Here is an 18,023-nt window from a genome sequence, read left to right on the forward strand (position 1 = left end):
GGGGAGAGCAGCTTCGTCTTCCGCGAGCGCGGAAATCGTTACTGGAAGCGAGTGATGCTGCGTTTGTTTTAAATGGCACCGGGTAAAGGGGGAGTCTGGGTCCTGGAGCCGTCTGTAACGCTGCCTTTTGCTGCACAAGTGCGAGCAATTGCGCCTTATTAAGAAGGCAAGATTTCTCTTACCAAGAGAGAAGTAAGTGCAAAAAGCGGAGCCTTAGAATTGTTTGTTTACCTGGCGACACAGCTGACGTGCGGATATGAGAGGACTGTAGGCTAAGTCTAGTTGACCAGTAGTTATCAAAGTTTTTTTTCCGCTTAGACTTTAAAAACTTTTCCTGGTAGGAGTGCAGATGCTGTGATGCAAATTTGAAGCCTAATAGAGAAAAAAATAAACTTCCCACCACAGGTGGCAGAACTGATCAGTAACTTACGCTGTTCCTGCTGTGTTGTTTGTGAGAACTGCTCAAGTATTGGTATATGCAAATTGAAACCATCCTTTCAGAAACAAGTTAGACAGGACTCGGGTTGTATTCTTTATAAGGCTGTTTTATGTTTAACCGAATGGGTTGCTCATTATTATAACCCATGTAAAACACAGCTCATCGTGTTATATCTAACCTGGTAGCTGACTTTCAACATAACATTGCAGTGTACATGTTCCTGTTGTATATTTCCTGCACAAGCTCTTTCAGCTATTAGTGTGTTTGGAAGAAATTAGTGAGGTATAGGAAATAGGAGCATATTTGTGTCTAATAGTGTCTATGAAAGCAGCAGAAAATATTTGGAGAGTAGGAGCTTTTGAGACCCCTTTTTTCAAGGCCGGCTTATTAAGTGATACCCCAGCTCCGAGGGAGCAGTGACCCTCCACTTGCAGCTGGAATACCATTCCTTTCCTTGGGAACTTAGCACCCTCTTAAATAGAGAGGAAATGAGATAAGGCAGAAGGCAGGCGTCGAATTCCCTTTCCTCAGTGTGAGACTGCATGCTTGATGATGAGTCAAAGATCTGTTAGGTTTTCTCCTCGGTGCACACTGCACAAAACTAAGGTTAGCATAGCCATAAATGTTGTAATATGCTCTTAAATTTCAAAGAGCACTGTTGCATTACTGCTGCTGTTCTTATATGTATTGAAATAAATGTATCTGACACTGACAATCCTTCAATTTGTGGAGCAATTTTATAATATATAATATTAGTTAATGGTACTCCTATTAATATGTCATGAAATAGTTAGCTTGAAGCACTTAATTGAAGAAAACCAAAAAAACAACAAAAGACTTGCCAGTTTAATTATTGCTCTATTTCCATAATACCTCTCTGCCTGTATTTTTTGATTGATGTTCATGTGTTCCTTCAGGGTGGTTTGTAACTGTTGATGATATGAGGAGTACACACATGCATGTATGAACATATTTTTGTTAAGGATGGGGGAGAAGTCACTTTTTAGTGAAATGCAGCATAATTCTGCCTGCTGAATACCTTCCTTATGTGGCTTGGGCATTTGTTCAGGATCTGGAAACAAGTATTGGTGGTCGTGTACAAATATTCTGCTTACAAACATGAACTAAGGTATTTTTTTCCTTGTCCCTAGATGTGTACTATTAGTTTTGTCTTGTTTTAGCTGTACTTAATAAAATACTTTATCAATGATGCACTGGTCTTCCTCTTGATCAAGTGTTGTCTTCATTTAATAACATACTTCTTGTTTGGTTTCCTCTAATCCTCATACTTTTCTTTCCTTGGTAACACTGATACAGTCATCAATTGACAATAAGTGGAAAAACTGTAACAAATATCATAATGTTATAAATTAATTTAGGGTTCACATGATGTAGGGGGTCAGGCTACTTGAAAGCAAATTTTCAATTTTAACAGCAGTGGCAGCACAAAAAAGGTTGAACTGGAAAACCAGTGCTTTACTTAGTAATTATTAAAGGCCTCCTACCATTAAGAAAACTATCAGATGAATTCACTGTGCTGATTAGCCTTTTACCCTCACACTAACATACTGATGTGATGTTTTTCCAGTTTAACAGTTCATCTGGCTTTACTAGCTGGAATTAACTACTGACTGACTGAAATCACTTAGCTGTGCCTCAGATGGGTCATGGAGGAGGTGGCTGTTTATAGCCATCATCTAGGAAAAGCTGAAATTCCAAAGAGTTCAAAAGCTGTGGGATAGAAGAGAGTACTGAGCCTAAATCACTTGTGTGAGATGCATTCTTATTTAAACTTAACCATAATGCAATGTAAAACATCTATCCCTGTTTTTGTAAATGTTACTGGTTTTTTTTTAAAAAGCTCCACTGCTGCCGTTTCCTGCTAAAACCAAATAGAAACTTTAATTTCCAGTTTTTTTGGGGGAATCAAATTAGCATTCATAAAGTGGTCAGACTTCTGGTGCTGTGTAATGAGACAATGAGGGTTAGTACTTAAGGTTGTAACTAAACAGTTATTCAAGTCTGTAGAACTAGGTTAAAAACTCTGGTTTTTAAAAACTGATGTAAATAGGTCTTCTTGGCCAAGGCAGTAAAAGAAATGGAAATAGTCAGTGAAGATCAGTTTGCTATCTCATGTTGTGTGGCAATATCAATTGTACATCATTAACTCACTCTTTTTTTTATGTTACTGGAAACGTTTGTTTAGCTTATACTTTTAAAGACTACTTTCTTCTAAGCCTTGTGTTAGCTTTTTGGCCTATTGCAGAAATGTTTCTTTACATGCAACATAGGCGTGTTCTGCTTTTTTCTACAAACATCATGACTGGTACCTGTATTTTGTAAGTGTTGTACTTTTCATGGCCTCTTAATCAGTTTTCCAGTAAAGACCTGCTGAGCGGAGTTTAGAGATGGTTTCTTTAGTAATTAAAAAAAGTCTCTGCTGCTTTGAGACTATGTCATTGTCTTGGAAATACGCAATAGAACAATACTAGGTCTGCAAAGTGAACTTCTTTTTGCAGTGGTTTTGAAGGACTGAGAGATGATTGATAATTAGGGTGACTAATGTAAATTTATTTTGATTACTTCTCATTTGTGAGCCTTCCCTTTTATAAGTAAAATGTCTGTCAAGAGGTTAATATAAAGTAGGTTTCAGAAAAATAACACTGGCAGCTTACTTTTCAACATGGTGTTATCGTCTGAGATCTTGCTTTCAGTTCTGTTTTTATGCGAAATTCAAGAGTAGTCAGCACTAATACCACTTAGTGTCTGCTGTCTTCCTGGTAATGGATACCTTGAACCATATTCAAACCGTTCTGTTTCATGAAGTACATGGCAATTGGAAACTTGTTAAAATCTTAAATTGAATTTAAAAAGGGAGGCTAGTTACTGAAGGAAATAGCAGTTCAGTTTGAAATATTTTAAGCAAGTGAACGGGCTTTTGGGGATATTTTTGTACCTGCAAAAAAACACAGGATGTTTTCATTACAATAACTTTTTTCAAGTTGGTAAACAGAGTTAAAGAAGCAGAAAATATTGTTTCCTCCCAGTCAATGAAGGAAATCAGGGGTTGAGGCACACAGTCTTGAAGGCTGGGACAACTGGAATTTATTTTGGTCAGCTGCAAATGATACTGTTTAATTTGAAAAAAAGTGTTTTGGAAAACTTGTTTCTTACATGGCTTGCATATGGAATGAAGATTATTATGGCTGAGTGTTTTCTGTGGTCTAATTAAATTCCAGTTTTCATTTAAGGTAGACTGACAAATCAGAAAAGAAACAAAGTAGCTGATAAATGAGACTTTATAATACAGTGGTTGTCAGAGCTGAGTATTTATACACTAAGCTGTACAGTTGCTCAAATTTGTATGCTATTTCCGAAATTAATCATCTTCTGAAATGTGCTTTGTAAAGGAAGGAGGCTGCAAATTCTTGTGTAACTGTGGTTAAGTTTCTAAAAAAACTGTTTCCTGCTAACAAAAATTATTGTTAAAATTTAACTTATTGATTCAAGGTTTATTTTTTTAAATACTTAATGGCTTATTTCAGTTTATATTATCAATAGGTAGACTTCATAATTCAAATGGAATAGCTGCTTTTTTAATATTTTAAGCTAATGATTCATTACTCCTTAGCATTTGAGCATATTTGTTTTGCTTCCTTTAAAACTTCAGTCACATTGGAACTGAAGAAAAAAAAAAAAGAGATGTAATTGCCTTAAGTATAAATGTAGTTGAAAGCAAATAATTCTTATAGGTGATACGATTTTTACAGTTCTAGACACTCTCAGACCAATGCTTTGAGGTCTGTCTAGAACTTGTGATGGGTGTGGACTTTGTCTTGCATTCCCCTGAAGGGGAAGTATGCCTATCCAGTGTTTTGGTTATTGTGGCCATGTTTAGGTAATGGCCTCTCTGAATGAGTGGATGTTTTTCACCTTGCCGTGGGAGCCTTTCTATATTGTCCAGCACAAAAGGTATTTCACCATAATTGTGATGGTTCAAGGTCTTGGCTAATGCACTACTTGGTTACTTCCCTACAGGAATTTAGACAAGCTGCTTTATTTTACACAGTGGTTATCTTCTTGTAAGAAAAATCACTCAGATGCTTATCCTTATTTCTATCTCTGCCAAGAATTTCTTCTCACTCACATTGCTTTTCAGCTCGATGTAGAGGCAAAAGGCAGCAGGAAAGTCTTGTGTTCAGATTGAGATTTACAGATTGATAAGTGTTGGTTAATCCTGTGAAAATTACCTGTTGAGTGCAGAGAGATATTTGTGGATTACTGCTGTTTATTACAGCTTCCCACGGATGTATGTAAGTAAATCTTGAAGCCTGGGGCTTAGTTAAATCCTCAAGTGAGGAGAGGCATCCAGATGAGTGAGTAGGATGCTCAGCACAGACCTATTGGCAATATCCATTCAAATGAATAAGGATGAACCATGTAAGTGTCCCTGGAATATGCCTTATCTTCAAAAGGTAGGAATTACAGTGATGTAGTTGCAATTGCTGCATGCAGAAACTAATACAGGTACTGAAACGTTCTAGTGGGAAAGATACTTCTGTAGTTTGTCTGTGATCCAATGTTGAGTTAAGAAAAATATTCTTAGCAACTTCATTGTGGTTACTTCCAATAGCACCTGCCAACTTAAGGACTTTGAAGAGGGGTAGTTGTCTAGGAGATATTCTGCACTTTGAGTTCCTCTGTTGAAAGAAAAATCAAACTGCTAGAAGTGGGAAAGAAAGTGATAAATACACGAGGCTGCAAATTTGCATTTCTTCTAATCATTATTCTTGGGTTTTCTTTTGTGTATTTCCTGTAGCTTTTGCTGCCTATTTTATATAATAAAAGCTCTGGTGTTTACTGCAGGGACTCTGGAGCTTATATAGACTCAGGCTGCTCCAAGGACAGATGAATAATTATTTTTCAAGTCAACTGATCTAATGCTGTTAGTGGTAATTCAGAGTAATTGCTGAAACATTCTTCTTGAGGGAAAAGATAGTAAAGATTTCTATAGTTAGTGCAAGTCTTGCAGATAAAAGTAGAAGAACTTGTCGGAGAACATGTCTGCATAGGTTACCAAGTGAGCCAGAAGCTTGGTGTGACTTGTGCTGGGAGAGGAAATGATTTTTCTAATTAGCAAGAATGGTGGTGTTTTGGGTTATGCTTTGTTTGCAGTAGTGCAAAAATGAGGCCATGCTGCAAGACTTCTGAGGGTTAGGTTTAAGGTTTTTTTCTTCCATATCCTATTCATCTTCTAATAATAGAATTGTGGGATAGATTGGAGTAGGGAAGAATAATTTATGTGCCATCTGTTTTTCAACCTCCTTTTCAACCTCAATCTTTCAACCCAAAGATAATGGGGTTTTGTGGAATCCTAGCATCTTGTATTTCTTGGCAGCAGTTGAAATGTGCAAGTTAATGTCTTTACTGAACAATTGAAAACCCTGACTATTTCCTTGTTCCTTGCAGTTGGCAAACATGAATTAACTGGGCATAAAGTTGCAGTGAAGATCCTGAATCGACAGAAGATTCGCAGCCTTGATGTTGTAGGAAAAATCCGCAGGGAAATCCAAAACCTCAAACTCTTCAGGCATCCTCATATAATTAAGCTGTAAGTTTTGCTTGGTATAATCAAATGTATTTAAGCAGTAATGTCTTTTTGTTCTCTGAAATGATCTAAAACATGTTTAAAGAGCAATACTACTAAGAGTATCTTGTCAGGAAAGTAACTAGCTTCCAAGTACACAACAATTTTCCATGTTCTCTGTATTGCATTTTCACAATACTGATCTCTGCAGGCCAGAGCTTCTATTAGATCTTAGCTCACAAATTCTTTGGACACGTTTATAACATCACAGATACTTCTACTAGCATCCATCTCTGTTTTCAGTTTTCAGTTTACTGTTTCAGTTTTCTTTTTCTGGTTAAAATTAATCTTTTTTTCTGTGTAGAAAATGAATTGTGATGATGATTGTAAAGGACTTTTATTTATTAAGTTTATTATTTTCTTACTTTAGATGTGTTGCTGGTCAGTGATCTGTGGTTTTTCCAGTGTAGATGGTTCTTGGAGATTTTTCTGAATTAAGGATGTACAGTTTGTTAAATGCAATTGATATGTCAGAATTCTTCAGTATAGCTGCTACCACTTGTCTAAATGTGGTATTTACCCTGTGCCTGTTTACATCTGTTAGTTGATCAATACTCCATTAGTTGACTTCAAGTACAATTAGGTATGTCCCAGAGTAGACCCCATACGTGTAGTCTGAGGAAATGAATTATAAACGCCATTAATTTTTTTTACCTTTGTTTCCTGCAAAGTTAACCTTTGCCTCCAGAGTGTTGGTGACTTTCACTAACTTAATCATGGTGTTTGTATTAGTTTTTCTTTATGGCAGAGTGTTGTCTGACAGATCCCCCTGCCACTGACAGATGCCATCCCTGTACATTCCCTTTAATTTGGTAACAGCTCCTAGCACTGAAGTTAAGTTGGATTGTGTAAGAAGAACCGGTTAAATTCTTCAGTGGATTAGCTTTCAGAAGACTACTGAGATACTTTGGCTACAAAATTGCAGGTGCTGCCAGATAGAGTTAATAAAGGAGTCCAGAGGACATACCTGAAACCAAAGCGAAATAGGAAGTGTCATTGTACCAACTGAGATACGGCGGTGGGACAGGAGTGTGTCCTTGTGCTGCTGCTGAACTGTTAAGTCAGCTTAACTGGTTTCAGATGACAATTTCTTGGGGAATTGTGGAGGGAAGGGACAAGATGTAGAAGATGATGGAGAAATTGATGGATCCTCAACTTCTCAATTGGTCAGCCTGCATTTCTAAGGCAGAAGGCTTATTAGCCTGTGTGTAAATGTAATTGATACTATTGTGCAAGTAGACTTGCAGGTAGCTTAGGATCATGCTGCTTATGTTGTGAGGATCTGAATTGGGGAACTGCTAGATAACGGCTCAAGATATTTGGGGTAAATGTAAACAGATTTCTTCATCTTAATATTATGAATTAGTCAACATCTAATTTGGAACATTGCTGTACTTTATGAGAAACTCATATGTTGCTATAACTGTGTATACAATTGCAAGATTGTCTCAATAATATTTTTTTTCTCTATCATGCTTTAAATAAAAACCTTTGGAGCACCTCCTCTTATGGTTTTTGACATCTAGCAATAGAAAGCATCTTGTTTTCTTACATAAAATTCTCTTTTTGCATTCTGGTCATCTATTCTGTGTGGTTTGATAACCTTGTTGGTATTATAGATATGTAACTATTCCACTATCTCCTCTTCTATAACCAGAAAAATGACCTGACTGTAGAGAGGCAGTACTGTAAATTTTGAATTAAAAGGATTAAAATACAATTTCTGTAGTAGTGTCTCAGCCATAGCTTCAGAATTTTTTTCGTGTTTACATACATGAGGTATTAGAGAGAAGACTAGTAAAGGTGAAAGGTCTTGAACTGGAATATGTTAGGTGAAACTCTTTAAGTTGATAACTACCTCAATGTAGAGCATTGAGGTTATAGAATTCAACATTTTGAAGAATGTTGCATTTCTGTAGTGTGTGTTAATTCAGTTATTTATTACAATTCAGATACTTGCATGCTTAAGTTTAGTACCTTGAAGCATTGATTTTAATCTAATTGCTACCTTCTATCTTCTTAATATCATATTTGAATTTTGGCTGAAGAGTACATTTTCACCTGCTGTAAGGGGAAAAAAGTAAACTACTTTTAGGTAAGAACATGTAGAACAAAATAAAATCTCTGAAATGGGAAGTTCAGCCATAGACTCCAAACTTCAGGGTTGTTTTTTGAAAATTAATTGAAGTAGAATGATAAAAATAAAAGTACCAAAATGTCAATATTCTTAAATACTAATGACAAATGTGACTGTCTTTGTAAAATATAATTACTATTTTATGAATGGCTTTCTAGTCTTGAAACACTTTATGTCAAGTCAGATTTTTTGTGTGCTAAGGTTGAAGTGTGTCTTATTTTTGAGACACTTCCAAAGTCCTTTTGAATTCTGTTCTCAATGCAGGAAGCTGTCTGCTTAAAATATTTATCTCTGCAGAATTTTGATTTTTAATTAACTGTAACTAGCATCTTTTACTGAATGTGTAGACTAATAGATACCTTCTCTTATCAGGTACCAGGTCATCAGTACACCAACTGACATTTTCATGGTTATGGAATATGTTTCAGGAGGAGAGCTGTTTGATTATATCTGTAAAAATGGAAGGGTAAGAAGTAATCCAACTCTACAAATAATTTACTTGCATTCTGTTACTGCTTTTGCAACATTCCTGTGTCACCTGACACTTAGGGGACAGACAGGTTCTTTTTCGGGATGCTTGGCAGAATTATATATTGAAAGCTTTATTTTCTTAAAAGGATATTACTACTAGCATAGCCCAGAATTTGAGTAGAGTGGCACAGTGTTTCTACAAGCAGAATCAATGTAGTACAGTTTATAAGCAGTGTAGTACAGATTGATTATACAACTTGAATCACCTATACCCTCTGCAGATTGTGTCAGATCTTAATACATAGTTTGCTTTATCAATATAACAGTCAAGTTCCCGACTCCAAAATTGTATGAAAAAATGAGTCACTTAATCCTTGGAGGACACAGAGCACAACTGCAACATCCCTGGCTACTGAAGGGGTAACGGGTTTCACTGTCCAGCAGCGGTTCTGGTTGAGGTTCCCCACTTAGGACTACTTGGTTTTATGAACAGTACCCTGTTTTCTGTTATGCTTTTCTAGTCTCTGCAGGGGGGTCATCAGCAACATTTGGCTGGCCGAGTACCTGGGACCTTTGAGACTGGTGAGGGAGGGGAGTAATCAGCCTGGCACCCAGGAATCTTGCGGCCAGTAGAGAGGGAAAGAAGAAAGCTGTTTTGTTTGTGGTTCGCAGGACCTAATACAAAGGAAAGGAAACTAATACGTGACACACTCAGTACTAGGGTGGCAGCTTGCCTCATGAAATGGTGTTAGTTGTGCTAACTGTGTTACTGGAGCTGGGAACAGCATAACCTGCTAAATGAAGGTTTGTTTTTATGTATGAAGCATGAATTTTGCTGTAGTAGTTAAAATATATTTCATGACTGACTCTTGTTCTGAAAGTAAAAAATGGCTATCTGTTAACATGTTTCAGATATTTATGTATGAATTTGTCATAACATTTTTTTCCCCTCCACTGAGACATTAGTTTAAAATTGCTGTGTACAAACCGATTAGCTAAAAACTATGTCTTTGGTATTACCCATTACTGGAAGACTACCACTGTGCCCCTTACTTACTCTTACACTATTAGAACAGTTTGTGTGAAAGGTCTGAAGGCACTTGGCAAACCATCTAGATGGCCAGGATACTTTTAGTTAGTTGTTAAAACAAACTTTGACATGGACTAGGGCTTGTTTGTAGGAAATGCCCAGCCAAGTTTGCTGTTTGGAGCTGGCTGCTAATAGCATAAATAGTGTCTCAAATTTACCACTTCTGTGCTCCCTGTCAGCAGCTTTTGTCTACTTAAATCTGATGCTGTGCTTAAATGTTGAAGTTCATTGATACTCCTGTTACACAAAGTGAATGTTTAGATGCTAGTGTTTCTTACTGCCTAATCAGTTTCAGAAGTGTGACTGAGAAATTGCAGCGACTTTCTGTTGGTGGGTATGTTTTGCTTTAGTATTTTTAGAGCTGTGGTACCAACAAAATTATGTAAGTTATGAAGCCTTCTGCTATAGATTCTGATAATCTGCTGTATAAACTATCAAAACTATAAATGATAAGTTTAGGTAATGGGAAAAATTCCTTTCATGCATATATGAAGAAAAAGTTACCTTCTGCTGTCTTATGTTTAAAAACTTTGTCTGCCTTAGCTTGATGAGAAGGAAAGCAGACGGCTGTTCCAACAAATCCTTTCTGGTGTGGATTACTGTCACAGGCATATGGTAGTACACAGAGATCTAAAGCCTGAAAATGTACTGCTTGATGCACACATGAATGCTAAGATAGCTGACTTTGGTAAGTATTGCTATTTTATATCTGGTTGCAATTCTGTTGTTATTCAGATCCTGTTAATTACTATAGGAAATATTTATTCCCGTATTATTATGGGGAAAATAAATAAAATATGTATACTTGAATATCCTGGTGGTAGGGTACAATACAAGAACCTGAAGAGTATGAATTTAAAACAAAAAATTGTGTTCTTGCACATATGTAGAGCTTGTTTCTCTCTCAAGCTTTTTTTTCAGGTATTTTCTGTGACTGGCTGAAATTGTGGACTGACTGGTTTGGTTTTGCTTAGCAGTACTTTCTCTGAAATCTTAAGTAGACTTAGTTCCTGAACTTTCCACTTCAAAATTCACTCCTATTGCCTATTTCACTGTTTATAAAACAGAGGTGCTTAGGTCTCTTGGAAGTATAATGCAAGGGCAGTTCATCATGTTTAGGAGCCACATGCTTATAGTAAAATACACTACTCCTCCTATGAAACTACTCTAAATTCACTTTAAAAACTCTATAAAGATGTGAGTGAAGAAAAGTAATTAAAGCATGAAAGCTAAAATAATAATGGTTTGTTAAACTCCTGTATTTTTTTGCTATATACCTGCTTAACTCAGAAAACTTAATTGTTTATGCTAGCTATTTGTAAGCTGCTGAGAAGACTGGCAGCTAGTTCCTGGAACTGTCTGAATTAGAAAACCTGACCTTATAAGGATAGTAAGATACCCATACTGCTGTGTCATTGTGATGTATCTCTTGTAGGCCTCCTGCATAATACCTGCCCTTGTAAAGCACTTTGAGGTTTCTAATGAAAGGTGCTAGGAAATGCTGAGTATTCTAAGTCTATTTTTAAAAATATGGTGTTAAAGTATGTGGACGCTGGGAAGCATTGATTTCTTGTGTGTAGAAAATGTTTTAGGTGAAATAGCTTCCCTGGTGAAGAAATGAGGTACAGGAACTTAAAAAATATCTTCCTGTATCTTAAGTGTCAGCAAAGCTGTAGCACTCAGTTAATAATAACTAGTGTATTAAACAAGAGCTTTTGTATAATAGAACGTGAAAGCTAGCCAAGCTGTAGTCTTTAATCTTCCACCCCTCCCCGTTAAAGGGCATAATTCCTCTTGGAAGCTGAGTTCTCTGGTTTATAGTAGTCTTCATCATGCAGCCTCTACTAAAGAAACTAGGCATGATTAACTGAGTGCCACAGTTTCCTCCCGTACTATTTTGATGTTAAATTGAAACTAATTTGAGCGTGAAAACTTTTTGCACTCTGAATTTTTAGTGGTTACTCTTATACACTTTCAGGTCTGTCAAATATGATGTCAGATGGAGAATTTCTAAGAACAAGCTGTGGTTCCCCTAACTATGCTGCACCAGAAGTAATTTCTGGAAGGTAGTTTGTTTTATATTGCATGTATGTGTGCATGTACTTCAGTCATGTTACTGCTTGATTCTAAAGGCTACAAAACTAATGCAGTTGACAGGCTTGATACTGAGAAACTGTGGGCTGAACTTTTAATTGTCTTGATAACTTTTCATGACTATTTGAGGCTCTGTCAGCTAGCTTTGAATAGTTCCTGTAAGGTGGAGGTGATGTCTAATGTCCCAAATCAGTATGTACAGTGTGCCTGAACTGCTTTAAAAACCTCTGCTTTCAGCTACCCACTCTAATACTGCCTCTTGCTGATTGAAGGCCAAATGTCTGGTCTGTTCAGACAGCAGCACAGAATACATGATAAGTTCTACTTTATGGACTTAGGTTAAACTTTTCAGCCTCTCATATTTGGGAGATAGATGACTTTGCACAAATTCCACTGTAACAGTGATAGTGATGTATAACATGGACGTTCTTGGTAGTAGGTGCAAGTTTCTTTCAGGTTGCTGTTGTCTTAAATTACATTCGTGAATTATTGTTATACAATAGAGAGGAAAACTATGTACTTTGTGCCCTGTTACGTGTTTCACGGGGAAGGACACTAAAGTTAAGGGAGGCATGGCATGGAACTGCAATGTTATTCTACTGGCAGATTAGTTGTCCCAAGTTCATATGCTTTTATTTATTGTGATACAATGTATGAAAGTAGAGAAAAAAAAATTATTTCAATGTGTTAAACACAAATCACTAATCGTTAACTTTTTCCCAGATTATATGCAGGTCCAGAAGTAGATATTTGGAGCAGTGGGGTTATACTCTATGCTTTGTTGTGTGGAACGCTTCCATTTGATGATGATCATGTACCAACCCTTTTTAAGAAGATATGTGATGGTATCTTTTATACTCCTCAGTACCTGAATCCGTCTGTAATTAGTCTTTTGAAGCACATGCTGCAAGTGGATCCAATGAAGAGAGCAACTATCAGAGACATTAGGTAAAGCAATAACTGATGTTGAGTCACAGGATGGTGGAATGATAATCTCTGTGCAAATCTGCAGAGGAAAGAAATAATTCATGCAGCTTGTCTGTGTTTTATAGACTGAGGTGAAAAATTGAACTTCTGGTGGTTTGGCTTTAGCTGTGGTGTTTCTGATCTCCAGTGGCCAATGAAGTATTTATTGGAGGTCACAGTAAAGTAAATTATATACATTATGTGTAGAAAAATTTGAGAAACTCTGGGTTTGAGGCTGCTATACGAAAGCTATTTACCTGCAGAATGGTTTGCAAAACCGACACTGTATTCACTTCTTTGGGCAAAAAAAAAGTCTTTGCTGTTAAGAGTTGCTGTTCTGGACTGTAAATGTCTGAGAGGAAGTTATGGCTCTTTAATCTGATAAGTACCATTTCTATTAATATTTCATACTCTTTAAAGACACTGAATCTCTTAAGACTCTGAATGTTCCACATGCAAGACAGTACTTGCTAGTTTCAAAATGCTGGCATGAATTTGTGTATGAGTGATAATTATTGCATTGAGTACTGTTAAGTTAAAGTTTGTAGGTACAAGTAGCCATTGCAAGCTCTAGATTGCAGGAGGAGATTCTGGAGAAGGTGACTCTTTGACAGGTGTAGAGTGGAATGAATAAATAATAAAAAAAGGTAGCTGATAGAGCTGTATGTGATGCAGCAGCTTAATTAGGTTTTTCTGTTTCCTTTGTAAAGTACTGTAAGAGAGCTCTGATATATACTACCTTAGTGAAAATTCTGCTTCTTTTAGAGTTGGAAGTTAGGAAGTCAACAATGTTCATGTTCTTTCAGCAGAACAAAAAAACCCATGGTACACCTACCCTTGGTACTTTATTACAGTGGGGAAACACTTTTGGAAATTATGTGAGAACAAAGCATTGTAAAACTTAAGCAAGTAGGAACTTTGCTTAGCTTAGATAGTTGTATTAAGTAAGTCCAGCAGAGAGACAGTATGAAAAAGATGTTGAAAAATGTTGGTTACAGAGCTAGTAGCTGTAAGACATATCATCTCACAGTTCAAAGGACAGACTGAGTTTTAATTGATTACCTTAATTCTTCTAGGGGGAGGTGTGTGTAGATTCAAGTGGAGAAGCCCTCTGCAATGAATAGTAACAGATGTATTCCTCTGGGTTCAAGTAACCAGCTGGGACTGTGCTTTTTGGTGGTATAGGAAGAGCTCTTTCTGCTTCCAAATTAACTGGTTGCTTCTGATAAAAGTGTATTTTGTTCAGCATGTTTGTGCTGAGGCATCTTCTCAGGATCACACTGACCAGAGGTTGGTCCATTGTACTCACTTTGGCTGGGATAAATTTCTTCATAGTAGTTTGTATACGGCTGTATTTTGGATTTGCACATAAAATAGTGTTAAAACATGGATGTTTTTGTTGTTGCTGAGCAGTGCTTACACATTGTCAAGGCCTTTTCTGCTGCTCACTGCCTTGCCAGCAAGTATATTGGAGGTGCACAAAAAGCTGGGAAGGGACACAGTTGGAACAGTTGATCCCAACTGACCTAAGGGATATTCCATAGTATATGGTGTCATGCTCAGCAATAAAACTAGGAGGGAGGTTGGTAGGATAAACTGCTGCTTGGGGATTGTGGCTCATCAGTCAGTTGGTGGTAAGCAACTGTTTTCATTTGCAGTGTTTGTTTTTATTGGGTTGCACTTTCCTCGCTCCTTGCTTTGTTCTCTGCACAGTTTTACAAGTTAAACCACGAGTTTTCTCACTTTTACCCATCTGATTCTCCCACTGGCAGGGAGTGAGTGGCTTTTTTGGGCTTAGCTGCTGGCTGGATTTAAACTGCAGCAGCCCTTTTTTTAGCACCCAGTGTGGGGCTCAAAGGATTTGAGGTAATAATGGATCAGACCAGAGTGTTGTAGATGGAATTTGTAGTTATTATCTCTGTTAATGGTTCTGGTCACAGTAGTGATTTATCCTTGATATTAGTTTATCTGGTGGATGTCATGTTCCCTTTTTTGGTGTACATGTTAAAGACTGTTTTTGACGTTAGCAGTTTGCTGTGCTCTGTAGGGCTTAGTGATGTTTTGACTGGGAGATTTATTATTGAAACACTGGCTTGAGCTTAATCTGGTGTTTGGACTCTCTACTGAAGCTGTTGCTGTATTTTGGTACCATGTCATGGAGACCATTAGTAATTATGCTTCTTTTTGTCTAAGAGGATTTTCTTTTGTGGAGGAAATACAGAATGGCACGTTCACCATTACCTTCTCTGATGTTTTCTCCATTGCTACAGTTACTCTTAAGTATGTTGAACATCCTTGGGGAATCAAAATACTTTAATTGTTTACAGATATTATTTTGGTTTTTTCAAAGGTTAACAAGCTATTGTGGAATGTCACCCATGGCAATGTAGGTATGGGTCGCATGGCATATGGGAGAATATGGGAAGGTATCTGGGAAGTTTGTTGCCTCTGATGGTCTGAGACTTCAAACAAGTGTATGGCATCCTGATGAAGTGATAGAATGTTTAGGAAAAAAATAAATAAATGCTGTGGCTATCCTAACTTACTGCACTGAGCTGGGCCCTGGCCTCTACCTACCGAACACGGCTCAGTGCTATTCAGCATATTCAAGGAGAAGAGAGGGTCTTTGAGTCTGAAAACACAACAGGCACTGTGGCTAAGCTAGAGATCCAGCCTTCAACTGTATCAGTTGCCCCTGTACATATAAAGAAACAATCAAGTGGAAGTCAGCATGGTTAGTATGGGATGAAGAAGCTTCTAAGAAGGTGCAGCAGAGATAATGAGAAGATGCTACCTGTTCTGCAGAGGAATAGTCACAAGAATAGGAGGAGGAATGGATTGAAATAGTAAATGAGACAGAAACTGCCTCTCCTTAAGTGACCTGTGAGAGAAAAGATGAAATCTTGCTCGCCCTCTGCCAGGTGACCAAATTATCAACTGCTTACTCTGATGCTGAGATATTTGGGACAACAGTTAGGAATTAGAGGGTAAGGAATCCTGCAGTTGGAATCCTTTGCTAGTGATAAGGTCATTGACAAAGGAAATGGAAGAAAGGGACAGGAGTCTGTAGTCTGTAGAGGTGAATCCTCTTAAGTGTAAAGAACAGGTCTTCAAGGAAAATCTTAAATTCCCTAAGTAAATGGACCACAACTGATGGAGGTATCCAGTATCTGGATACTTCAGTATCTGGAAAGGGTCTTTTTATAAGTTTATATGTAGTGATAGGACAAGGGGAAATGGTTTCAAACTGAAAGAGGGTAGATTTAGATGACATGTAGGAAGAAATTCTTCACTGTGAGGCTGGTGAGACACTGGAACAGTTTGCCCAGAGAAGCTGTGCATGCCCGTTCCCTGGAAGTGTTCAAGGCCAGATGGGACAGGACTTTAAACAACCAGGTCTAGTGGAAGGTGTCCCTGCCCGTGGCAGGGGAGCTGGAACTAGATGATCTTTACAGTCCCTTCCAACCCAAACCATTCTATGATTCTATGACTCCCAGAGGCTAGCAGCCAACCTGGCAGTGCTCTTTTTGTTGCCTGCCTCCCTGCCTGCTCTCCTGTGCTCTGCCTACACGGATGAAAGTCTTTTCATTCTGGTAGAGTGGAGGAAGGCAGAGAGCCTTCCAGGACAGTGTCTGTAGCTCTGCAGAAACAAACAAAGCAAGCAAAAAGCAGCAATAAAAACAAGGCCAAAACCCTTAGCAGAGAGGCAGTCAAATCTTGAGAAGAGTTTCTGGGCCCGTGCAGCTTCCCTGCTGCCTGCTTTAATCTCCCCAAATGTTGGATCAATGCTTTGCAGGCCAAGGAGGAGCTGAGTGTCATCATCAAGTACTGGGGCTGCTCTCTCCTGGAGCCACTTGCGAGGCAGTCTGGAGAAGAGGATACTGTGGTACTTGGATGCACTGCACTGCAAGCCCTGAGGAGCACCAGTGCATAGCTACTGTATCACAGTTTCACTTCAGCGTTGTTCGAAAAGACATTTGTTTCCACTGTCCACCTGGACACACAGTGTTTCCTGAGGGAAACAATAAGTGAGGGAATATGCACAGAATCACAGCTGGCTGTAAGTCAGTACCTCCAGGTCCTGCTCTGCTGGGCAGCTATCCAGCCACTCCTCCCCCAGCCAGTAAGAGCTGCTGCAGGTTGTTGTGGCCCAAGTGCAGGGCCTGACATTTGGCCTTACTGAAACTCATTCAATTGGCCTTGGCCCATTGATCCAACTTGTCCAGGTCCCTCTCTAGGACCTCCCTGCCCTCTAGCAGGTTGACACTCTTACCCAGTTTGATGTCATCTGCAAACTTACTGAGGGCACACTCAATCCCCTCATTGCTAAAGTCAAGACAGACAACATCCATAGCCTTTTCCCCCATCTAATAAGGGGATCACCCTGTCATTGAAAGAGATCAGGTTATTCAAACGGGACCTGCTTTGCATGAACCTGTGCTGACTGAGCCTCATCACCATGTGCTGCATAGTAGTACTCAGGATGATTTGCTCCATCAGCTTCCCCAGCACCAAAGTCAAACTGACAGGCCTGTAATTTTGCAGATCATCCTTCTGCCCCTGTTTATATGTGGGTGTCACATCGGCTGACTTCCAATCTGTTGCTACCTCCCTGGTTAGCCAGGACTGCTGATAAATGATAAAGTGGCCTGGTGAGCACCCCTGGCAGCTCTCTCATCACCCCTGTGTGTATCCCATCCAGCCCCACAGACTTGTGTGTGTCTATGTTGTGCAGCCGATCACTGAGCTTCTCGTCCTGGACTGTGATGGGGTCATTCTTGTTCCCAGTTCCTGTCTCCTAGCTTGAGGGGCTGATCTCCCTCAGTACAGCTGATCACTCTAGCATAGCCTGAGACAAAGAAGGTGCAAAGCACCTCAGCCTTTTCCTCATCCTTTGTTACCATGTTTCCTTCTGCATCTAAGAGGTGATGGTGGCTCTCCCTGGTCTTTCTTTTGCTATTAATGTATTTGTAGAAGCATTTCTTGTTATCTTTTACCTCAGAAGCCAGTTTAACTTCTAGCTGGGCTTTGGACCCTCTGATTTTCTCCCCACACAGCCTCACAACATCTTTGTAGTTGTCATGAGTGGCCAGACCCTTCTTCCAAAGGCCATAAACTCCATTTTCCCCTCAGTTGCAGCCAAAGCTGCCTATTCAGCCAGGCAAGCCCTCTTAACCAC

At 38.6% G+C, this 18,023-nt stretch overlaps 1 protein-coding gene across 1 annotated transcript in view; it reads left to right on the plus strand.

The window, feature by feature from the left end:
* Positions 1-4,824: 4,824 nt before the first annotated feature.
* Positions 4,825-18,023, plus strand: part of PRKAA1 (protein kinase, AMP-activated, alpha 1 catalytic subunit) — a 21,047-nt gene continuing 7,848 nt past the window's right edge. Inside the window, exons 1-6 of the mRNA XM_010008748.1 lie at positions 4,825-4,879; positions 5,909-6,050; positions 8,596-8,689; positions 10,328-10,472; positions 11,763-11,850; positions 12,602-12,826. Of these exons, the coding sequence (XP_010007050.1) occupies positions 4,825-4,879; positions 5,909-6,050; positions 8,596-8,689; positions 10,328-10,472; positions 11,763-11,850; positions 12,602-12,826 (749 nt within the window). The remainder of the gene's footprint in view (positions 4,880-5,908; positions 6,051-8,595; positions 8,690-10,327; positions 10,473-11,762; positions 11,851-12,601; positions 12,827-18,023) is intronic.

Source organism: Chaetura pelagica, unplaced genomic scaffold, assembly GCF_000747805.2.
Source record: "Chaetura pelagica isolate M959 unplaced genomic scaffold, ChaPel_1.0 scaffold31, whole genome shotgun sequence".
In the NCBI taxonomy this organism is placed as follows: Eukaryota; Metazoa; Chordata; class Aves; order Apodiformes; family Apodidae; genus Chaetura; species Chaetura pelagica.